Source organism: Poromitra crassiceps, assembly GCF_964638095.1.
Source record: "Poromitra crassiceps genome assembly, chromosome: 8".
Classification (NCBI taxonomy): Eukaryota; Metazoa; Chordata; class Actinopteri; order Beryciformes; family Melamphaidae; genus Poromitra; species Poromitra crassiceps.
In genome coordinates this window covers 8,452,508-8,463,033 of record NC_139629.1, presented here as the reverse complement: position 1 = coordinate 8,463,033, position 10,526 = coordinate 8,452,508, and the positions used below count along the sequence as shown (strand labels likewise).

The following is a 10,526-nucleotide window of genomic DNA, read 5'->3' as shown; positions in this document are numbered from 1 at the left end:
GAAAGGGGAATCCAGACAGAGACACACAGAGAGAGAGGAAGGGAGAAGGGGAAAGCAGAGAAAACAAAGCGAGGAGAGGAGAGGAGAGAAGAGGAGAGGAGAGGAGAGGAGAGGAGAGGAGAGGAGAGGAGAGGAGAGGCAGCAGGGGAGAGGAGAGGAGAGGAGAGGAGAGGAGAGGCAGCAGGGGAGAGGAGAGGAGAGGAGAGGAGAGGAGAGGAGAGGAGGAGAGGAGAGAGAGGAGAGGAGAGGAGAGGAGAGGAGAGGAGAGGCAGCAGGGGAGAGGAGAGGAGAGGAGAGGAGAGGAGAGGCAGCAGGGGAGAGGAGAGGAGAGGAGAGGAGAGGAGAGGAGAGGAGAGGCAGCAGGGGAGAGAGGAGAGGAGAGGAGAGGAGAGGAGAGGAGAGGAGAGGAGAGGAGAGGAGAGGAGAGGAGAGGAGAGGAGAGGCAGCAGGGGAGAGGAGAGGAGAGGAGAGGAGAGGAGAGGAGAGGCAGCAGGGGAGAGGAGAGGAGAGGAGAGGAGAGGAGAGGAGAGGAGAGGAGAGGAGAGGAGAGGAGAGGCAGCAGGGGAGAGGAGAGGAGAGGAGAGGAGAGGCAGCAGGGGAGAGGAGAGGAGAGGAGAGGCAGCAGGGGAGAGGAGAGGAGAGGAGAGGAGAGGCAGCAGGGGAGAGGAGAGGAGAGGAGAGGAGAGGAGAGGAGAGGAGAGGAGAGGAGAGGAGAGGAGAGGCAGCAGGGGAGAGGAGAGGAGAGGGAGAGGAGAGGAGAGGAGAGGAGAGGAGAGGAGAGGAGAGGCAGCAGGGGAGAGGAGAGGAGAGGAGAGGAGAGGAGAGGAGAGGAGAGGAGAGGCAGCAGGGGAGAGGAGAGGAGAGGAGGAGAGGAGAGGAGAGGGCAGCAGGGGAGAGGAGAGGAGAGGAGAGGAGAGGAGAGGCAGCAGGGGAGAGGAGAGGAGAGGAGAGGCAGCAGGGAGAGGAGAGGAGAGGAGAGGAGAGGCAGCAGGGGAGAGGAGAGGAGAGGAGAGGAGAGGCAGCAGGGGAGAGGAGAGGAGAGGAGAGGAGAGGCAGCAGGGGAGAGGAGAGGAGAGGAGAGGCAGCAGGGGAGAGGAGAGGAGGGAGGAGGAGAGGCAGCAGGGGGGAGAGGTGTAGAGAAGAATAGCCATTACCTCTTCTAAGTGTTGACACTTCCTCTGGTTCTGCCGTGCCGCTGGGTGCCCGGGCTCTGACCAGGGGATAATTGCAGAGGGAACGGGGGCTCCGTCCGCCATTCTGGGGGCCACTACTGCTTAATGGCCGCCGCGGCCCGGGTGGATGAAAGCTCCGCCCCGAGACTATTTACTCCCAAAACAGGCTTCAAAGGCTGATCTACTGGTGTGAAAGACCACAGACCCCACAGCCACAGATATGAGACACAACACTGAACTCTGGGACCCACGGAGCAAGCATGTGTGTCTGCACACGCACACAGGGACATCCGCACACACACACGCGTATGCACACACACACACACACACGTACATGCGTATGCACACACACACACACACACACGTACATGCGTATGCACACACACACACACACACACACACACACACGTACATGCGTATGCACACACACACACACACGCGCGTGCGCACACACGCGTATGCACACACACACACACACTCTCACACTCACGCGTATGCACACACACACACTCTCACACTCACACACACACGCGCACGCACACACTCACACACGCACACACACTCTCACACTCACGCGCACACGCACACACACTCTCACACTCACGCGCACACGCACACACACTCTCACACTCACTCATACACGCACGCACGCACGCACGCACGCACACACTCACACACACACATACACTCACACACACACACACACGCACACACACACACACACTCACACACACACACACACTCACACACACACTCACACACACACACACACACACACACACGTGTGGTCGCCGGCTTACCCAGGATGACGTGTGTGCAGCACCGGCGGATGCCAGCGGAGCCGGGGGGCCCGCGGGCTCAAAGCTCTGCAGGAAAGCCTCGGTCGTCCTGCATTCAAAGTAGACGTAAACGTTTTATTAATTTCACCTAAAGGTTACAGTCATGTACATAATCCTAATGTACATATGGCAACAAGACTTTAAATTGGGAATACATTTTACAAAGTAAAAAAAAAAAGTAAGATCATCTAAAAATAGAATAGTTCAAACATGGAATGCAGAATTACAGCTCTAAAATAGACGGACTAACAGCAGACAACAACATGACCAACACATCACAAAGGCATGAGAGAAGGCACACCGTGGTGACATGTTTAACCCATTGATACCTGATGCAGCATTTGCGTGTATATCCCTCATTTGTGTGTGTATCCCTTTAAGACCGCGAACCTCGTGACGCGGTTCGCGGTCTTAAAGGGATACACACACAAATGCTGCATCAGGTATCAATGGATTAAGAGTCTGACTATGTGAGGGATCGCGCTCAGTTCTACACTGGACCAAGTCTAGTTTAACACACAGATTTGCACAAAAGGGGCAGCACGCGCGCACACACACACACACACACACACACACACACACACACACACACACACACACACACACACACACACACACACACAGACACAGACACAGACACACACACACGCTATTTGCACGCGTGTAAATAAGGGGGGTATGTCTGTAGTATTATCTTACTCCGCAGACACTCCACAGGGCAGTGCTTCTGACAGTACTGGAGTCCCACAAGGTTGACCCAAGTTTGCTTGTCCTTCCCTGACACAACTGTTCCATTCACTAGCATCTGATGGGCAGTCCTCTCTCACGCTCCCACTCCTGACTCCATCTTCTCCGAGCCATCTCCAACTAGCTCTTTCATTGTTCCTTCAAGTTCACACATTGGTTTGTTGTCTCCCGTCGATGTTTCTCTTGGACGGAGACCAGAGATGCTACTTGACAAGCAACTTCCCCCGAGTGTGGTCAGCGTCCAATATCCCCATCCCCCTGACTGTCACTGTACTTGATGGAAAGCGGTCTGAATGCTAAGTAGGACAAACCTCATGCAGACATTCTGAATTAGTATTAGCTCTAGATACATCAGATGGGCAATTAGGCCCCGCCCCCTTTTAGGGGGGGAAACACAAGCCTCTCCCCGTTGACTTCAATGTAAAATAGCACAACACAAAAAAATTATCAAAAAATAACAGAATCAATCTCGTTTATTAATGACCCCAAAACACCATGACGTGACAATATTTTACAACTCGTCTGGCCATAGAATGGGCAAGATACACCGGACATATGACTTTGACCCATCTAAAATCATGTGACTCATCATGTCACATAATTTACATTACAGCCCCGAGCCAAGTAGCCTACAACGACGCTGGGCTCCACTACAACAGCATTTCATGTAGGAAGACTAAATTAGCAACAGGCGGACACAGGAACTAGAGGTCAGAGACGGGTCACGAGTCACATGATTTTAGATGGGTCAAAGTCATATTTCCCATGTATCTTGCGCATTGTGTGGCCGGCCGAGTTGTAATGTCATGTCATGGTGTTTTGGGGTCATTAATAAACGAGATTGATTCTGTTATTTTTCTACAATTATTTTTGGTAGTGCTATTTTACATTGAGGTCAACAGGGAGGGGCTTGTGTTTCCCCCCTTAAAAGGCGGGCGGGAACATGTGCCGCCAGCAGCCGCCTACAAGATGACGTATTGCCGATCTGGTGTATCCCATTCATTTGAAACCAGGATGCCACTTGTCTGACTGCAGCAACAGGCGTTCCAGTTGTGGAGAGGTAACTAGGGGCAGTCAGAGGTGAACCTCGTGTCACCTGTCACATGCTGTCCCTGGTGTCTACACCTGATATGCCCCCTTATTCTTTTTGCTCTGTGCCAGCAGATGAGGCACGCTTGCTTAAGTCCCATGAAGAATAGGTCAGCACAGGATCAGATATGGGACGCTCTGGAGACGCTGTCATCCGATGCTGCGTTTATGACTGAGGTCCGTTGCGGAAGAAGAAAGCGAGCAGAGCGCCGCGCGAGACAACACAATAGCACATGTCGACAGTGACGAAGAGCCAAGTGAACCTGATCCAGGCCTGACCTGAGGTGATCCTGTCTGAGCTGCTCCCCCCTCCTCTGCTCCTCCTGTCGCCTCCTCTCCTCCAGGCGCTCCGCCTGCAACACATCACAGTCAGCGCTCACAGAAACAGGCACACGGCATGTCGCCCCCACACCAGTCCTGCTTTACACTACATGCACGAGTCAATTGTTTTGGTGTGTGTTTTTGTTAAGGAGTGATTTTGCAACCAGTCCACTGACAGATCATGTCAAATCAGATTTTTTATATTTTTTTTATTTTGCAATTAAAAAATTTCAGAACACGGAAAAATGAACAAACTCGGATACAGGAAAAGAAAAGAAAAGAAAGAAAGAAAGAAAGAAAGAAAAAACATACATACACTCCAAAATTACAACACAGTGCCACCAGTTACATGCAGAGCTTATGTGCTTGTAAATATACAGTATATACAATGTATATACAATGTATATACAATGTATATACAATGTAACTGGTGGCCTGTGTTGTAATTTTGGAGTGTATGTATGTTTTTTCTTGTTCCTTTTTCTCTGTTCTGAAAAATTTAAATAGCAAAATAAAAAATATATACAAAATCTGATTTGACATATATATTTGATATATATACTGTATATATATATATACACGCGTGCACGCGTGCACGCACGCGTGTGTCAACACATAGCCCACCGGCTTCCCACCCGCAGGCACGGCCAGTTGTGTCTGTAGGAAGCAGTGGTAGGAACGTCTACCGCTGCCGGGAATTGAACCCGGGTCTCCGCCGTGTGGCAGACGAGTGCTTTTATCTCTACAGTACCCAGACACCCTCTATGTTTCACTCTGTCAAACCTAAGCACAAATATCAATAACAACAAATAACAAACAAATAATAACAATAAGTAAAAAAAAAAAAATGACAAAATTAAAATCAAAAATTGCAATGGAGACCATTTCTATCAGTTTGACTACATGGGAGAAATCACATTATTCTATCATGTTTATATGATATCTTTCCTTTATGGACACGTTTTTCCGTAGTCAAATAGGGTTGCCAGAACTTCTTGAAAGTACCCTGCCTTTTCCTCAGAGCGAATGTGATTTCCCCCCCTAAAGGAATAGATGTATTCTTCTGTGAAAACCAGGGGAATTGTCTGTGTAACTGCAATGTATTTCCTGGATATATACAGAGGGCTAAGTCTATAAATGTATTTTTCATTTTGAGGTCTGTCTTTATGTGCGGGCCGTTCTGGCAACGCTGACACCTGTTTGGCCGACTGTGCTTACTGAACTGCATCTGAAGCAGGGAAGATCTCTCCGAGGCCTGCAAGACAAAGAGGGTGGTCACCCCCCCCCCCCCCCGGCATTTAACTGCCCCTGTATTCAAGCCCCCCCCCCCCCCGCATTTAACTGCCCCTGTATTCAAGCCCCCCCCCCCCCGCCCCGCATTTAACTGCCCCTGTATTCAAGCCCCCCCCCCCCCCCCCCGCATTTAACTGCCCCTGTATTCAAGCGCCCCCCCCCCCCCCCCACCCCGCATTTAACTGCCCCTGTATTCAAGCCCCCCCCCCCCCCCCCCCCCGCCCCGCATTTAACTGCCCCTGTATTCAAGCTCTCCCAAACCAAAGTGGGCCAGGAGAGATTCATGACCCAGAGGTATGTTTTGGTCAGTCTCCGTTAGATCATGTCTACAGACCGAGGAGAGGCTGTTACACACAGATCTGTTTATGTGCTGGATTACCAGAGCATTCCTATGGTTTCATAAAGGTGGTGGCGCAACAGGAAAACGGTCTGTGGACTACCGCCTTGGTCTTCAGTATTAATCACCCTTCCACACAGCTGCAGCTGTCCATGAACAACTATTAGGCCCGAGACGCGGAGCAGAGAGCAGGGGCCAGACACGGAGCAGAGAGCGGGGGCCAGACGCGGAGTAGAGAGCAGGGGCCAGATGCGGAGCAGAGAGCGGGGGCCAGACGCGGAGCAGAGAGCGGAGGCCAGACGCGGAGCAGAGAGCGGGGCCAGACGCAGAGCAGAGAGCGGGGGCCAGACGCGGAGCAGAAAGCGGGGGCCAGACGCGGAGCAGAGAGCAGGGGCCAGACGCGGAGCAGAGAGCGGGGGCCAGACGCGGAGCAGAGAGCAGGGGCCAGACGCGGAGCAGAGAGCGGGGGCCAGATGCAGAGCAGAGAGCAGGGGCCAGACGTGGAGCAGGGCGTGTCTGGACTCTGGAGGCAAGGCGGGGGAGCTGCCTGCTGTGGCGGCTGGAAACCCCAGAGGCCATTCATCAGGTAGATCTCATGGCTTTAACGCCAGCACTCACTCACGGCCCACCATGACACTCGGGTGGACGCTCAGCTGTCTCTGCTGACATCTAGAGGCTGATCACGATACTGCTCCTCACTGAGAAATAATACCTTGTTAGGATGCACAGTGGAAACTAATGCTGAGCTTAAAGGGAAAATCCACCCTTAACATGTGCTTTAACTAAGGACAGCAATTTTCACATTTTCCTTACAAGAAAACCTCTTTGATATCTTGCTCTTACGACACTGTTATTATTGCTCTCTTCACCTACCGTAAATTTCGGACTATAAGCCGCGGCTTTTTCCCCGTTTTTTGGCCCTGCGGCTTATATAACGGTGCGGCTTATCTATGGATTTTTTCAGAAAAAAAAAAAAAAAAAAAAAAATCTCTCTTCTTTAGCACTCTTTCTAACTATAAATCCACTTCTGTTTTAATTTCCTCTCTTGCCCTCTTTTCACCACACCGCGGACACTGTGTGCACTGTAAAAAAAAACAAAGGTGGTGTTGTGTTATGTTGTTTTGTTGAAATGTTAATAAATGGGAGCTTCCTCAAACAGCCATCTCTTTCCCGACAATCCCCTCTGTGCATGAACCCTTACATATGGTAATTAAACATTAAAACACAATTAAAAAAAAAAAAAAAAAAAAAAAAAAAAAACATTAACGGCTTATAGTCCGGTGCGGCTTATATATGTAACAAACAGGCAATTTTGCTGCTGCGGCTTATACTCCGGTGCGGCTTATAGTGCGGAAATTACGGTACATATTAACCCATACTGTAGCTGGATCCACCCCTCCTCTTGGGGTTGTCAAAAGGCATTCTGGGAAATGTAGGAAATCGACGAGACAGGCTGAGGGAAAGTGGATACACCAGAAAATTGTATCAAAGAGCAGATTTCTCTTTGCTTTTGTACAGCGAAGAAGAATGACAGTATGGTAACCTTGGGAGGCAGCTGGATTCGTGTGAGATCATGAGATCATGATCACAGGACAAATCCATCTTGCCACTCCAATCTATTGGTTTGAATCTGAACCACCAGTGGTTCACACCAATCAGCATCCTATGAGGCAGCTAGAGGCGGGCTTTGGTGTGAAACCAGTGAAATCCAGCCCGTGATAGACAGATGGTTCATCCAATCACCTGCCAGGTATTTTTTGAAAGTGCCTGCCTTTTGAAACGGTTTCCCGACCGACTCGTTCCCAGATGGTTATGTGAAAACAAAACATCTGGCAGTGTCAGATTAACAATATGGGGCACCAGCCACTGATTTGATGGCAGGGTTTATTATTGATACTGTACTGATCATGCTTTCTTTAAGGGCCCACAGTTCAATGACTTGTTTTAATCTTTGTCTCACCTTTTCCCTCTGTTTGTCTTTCCTCTTCTGTAGCTCCTCCTCCTCTTCTTGTCTCCTCTTTCTATCCATCTCGTCCTTTTTCAGCTTGAAACAAAAAAAAAACTCTTTAATATTTCTTTATGATTGAAAAATCACAGAGAGGAAAAGGGCAAAATAACACATCGATACATCTATCCTGCATTTTAAACATGTTATGTTTAACATATGAGACTGCATCGTTTGCTATGCTGCATAGCCCGTGGAAGAACATCAAACAAAATGATATAAAAATGTACATGAACTTTAACAGTGGACGAACATGATATGTGGCTGTGGTAGCAGTGCGAGGGAAGTACCTTTTTCTGCAGTTTGGACTGGCGTGACTCTCTCAGCTGCCTCTCTCTGGCCTCAACCTCAGACACATTACCACCTGGATACATACAGTACATCATAGTATCCATCATATTCACATCATTACATTAAGGATGTGTGTGTGTGTGTGTGTGTGGTGGGGGGGGGGGGGGGGGGGAGAATCAGGGAAAGACTAATGATAGTGATCAGTCCCCCAAATCCCTCCATCTCCCCCGCACACACACACACATGCACACTTTTACCCAGGCAGAAAAAAACATACATTTCCTCAGTTCAGACATCTCCAACAGAAACAGTTTGTTGAGAGGCAAAACGTCACAGGGTTGAACCCTGATCAAACTAAAACAAACAAACAAAATGTGTCCAATATAAACTTAACGAACGTTACGCCTCAGATAACGACCGGGGGGATGTCTGGGGGATCCCTGGGGAAACCGTATTTAGTGGCATTGTGCCAGGAAAACAACGTGACACGGTTAGAGAGGAAGATGAGATGCTGTGACTGACACTCAATGGGTGTACAGGTGGTTGATAGCTCAGGACTATTGAATGTGCTGAGCTGTGCGTGTTGAGTGTGTGTTGGTTTACCCAGCTTCTCTGGGTTCAGGTGGACAGCAGCGGGGCGGTGCTCCTCTCTCCACCTCTGAAGGTCCTGCTCTTCTTTCTGAGCCACTGCAGCAACAAAAACAGACATTTCCAACACATACAGATCCATGTTTTGTGATACCAAGAATACATGGATGGGTGGATAGCCTACATGGGCAGAAGAGACATAGAATAATCAACGTACTCATTGTCAGCTTGCTCCGCCGAGACTGATTAGGTGCAATCATAGAGAATCCATCTGAGCTGAGACAAAGAGAGAGACACAAAGAGAGTGTTATAGTCATTAAAAAAACACCTCAATAAAACCATAAAACTAATCTGTGGAAAATTCCAATTCAACTCCAGTCACACCGACACTGTAAACAGTTGGCTGTAGCTACACAGACGACAGACCAATTCAGATCAGTAGTTTGATTTATCTTCTGATGAATTGATTATGCACTTTGTCACGCAACATTGTTTAGGTCACTTCTTCACTTGACTTTCCATTTCCTCCATGAATGCTTCCTTCAAGTGCGGTCGGAAATATCGCAATTACGACTTTAGCGCACGTGGATGACCCAACAAGAAGGCATTTTACATGATGTTTAGGGAGCATGGAAGCAGTATTTTAGTTGTTATTTGTCTTCAAAGCCGCTTGGATGTGCTACAAGTCGTGTTTACGGCCCGAGAGGTAGAAAGTGGGAGCTTATGATGAGCACTTGAAGGCAGCATAAACTTTCATCTCAAATGAAACGAAAGTGAAAGTTAACGCCATATCATTCTAGGAAAACATGAAGCATTAAAACACGGCATTCTACACGTTTATCTAAAGATTGTGCCAACAGTTATATCTATAGAGTCAAATTAAATATAGCATATCAATTTAGATACTCATCATAACTTACTGGTGCGGCTGAGTCTGCTTGTCTGTCGCAGGATTTTCGCTGGCAGGTGCATCAGCAGGACCGTCAAGTAGATTATCATGTTCAGATACATTCTGTGTACCAAGGTTGTTGTTGTTGGTTCCAATGTTATTTCTCCTGTTATTCGGATGGCCTCTGGTGTTGTGAGAAGGATCCATGATCAAGGCACTGAGCAGCTAAAACGATGAGTAGCAGAAACAAGTTGGTTGTAGTCTACTACACCTCGTCCACTAGTGGAAGATGTTCTTAGCGTAGGTTCTCTAACGAGTTGCCAATAATCCAGTTTTCTTTCACATGGACACCGGACAGACACGGGCTGACTCACAGGAGGCTAACCTCGCGTCACCAGGCTCACAGGAGGCTACACGTTAAAACATTACTAGACCATGGGTGGGTGGGTCTTTATGCAATGGCCCCACCTGGTGGAACATTAGCAAAGGCGCAATGTTTTGTTTTTGTGAGGGCACAGAAAACAGAACAAAGATTTACAGAAAACAGAAGAAATATTTGCCAAGAACTTCAGGGCATAATATAAAATCACATATAATAAATTCAATTAAACAAATGCTTGACATCTTTTCTATAAAATCAGCACATCATGGTAGGATATAGTAAAGTCTACAAAAGACCATTGATTGCAATTGGATTTATAATATAATTAAAGTTGAAAGTATAATACATTTATTTAAAAAATGACACTGGTATTTCTTCAAAAACTCATTTATTGACTTGATTATCACATTAGGACTTAACAAGCACATTGAGACAAACCAACAAATGAACAAACTGATGAAGATTCATGTTTTGGTTAGATTTGCATTTTTTTTTTACATACTGGATATTAATACACACACACACACGGAAAGGACAAATTTATCCACAACATCAACCTCTTTAACAACTTTG

At 47.9% G+C, this 10,526-nt stretch overlaps 1 protein-coding gene across 2 annotated transcripts in view; it reads right to left on the bottom strand.

Moving 5' to 3' along the window:
* epsti1 (epithelial stromal interaction 1) overlaps nucleotides 1–9,946 on the bottom strand; it is a 37,587-nt gene extending 27,641 nt beyond the window's left edge. For both annotated transcript variants that reach the window (XM_083642476.1, XM_083642477.1), the window contains exons 1-7: nucleotides 9,603–9,946; nucleotides 8,900–8,958; nucleotides 8,698–8,781; nucleotides 8,094–8,167; nucleotides 7,759–7,842; nucleotides 4,127–4,200; nucleotides 1,973–2,060 (exon numbers count right to left, since the gene is read on the bottom strand). In XM_083642476.1, coding sequence (XP_083498602.1) covers nucleotides 1,973–2,060; nucleotides 4,127–4,200; nucleotides 7,759–7,842; nucleotides 8,094–8,167; nucleotides 8,698–8,781; nucleotides 8,900–8,958; nucleotides 9,603–9,778 — 639 coding nt within the window. In that variant the 5' untranslated portion in view covers nucleotides 9,779–9,946. The remainder of the gene's footprint in view (nucleotides 1–1,972; nucleotides 2,061–4,126; nucleotides 4,201–7,758; nucleotides 7,843–8,093; nucleotides 8,168–8,697; nucleotides 8,782–8,899; nucleotides 8,959–9,602) is intronic.
* Nucleotides 9,947–10,526: the final 580 nt, after the last annotated feature.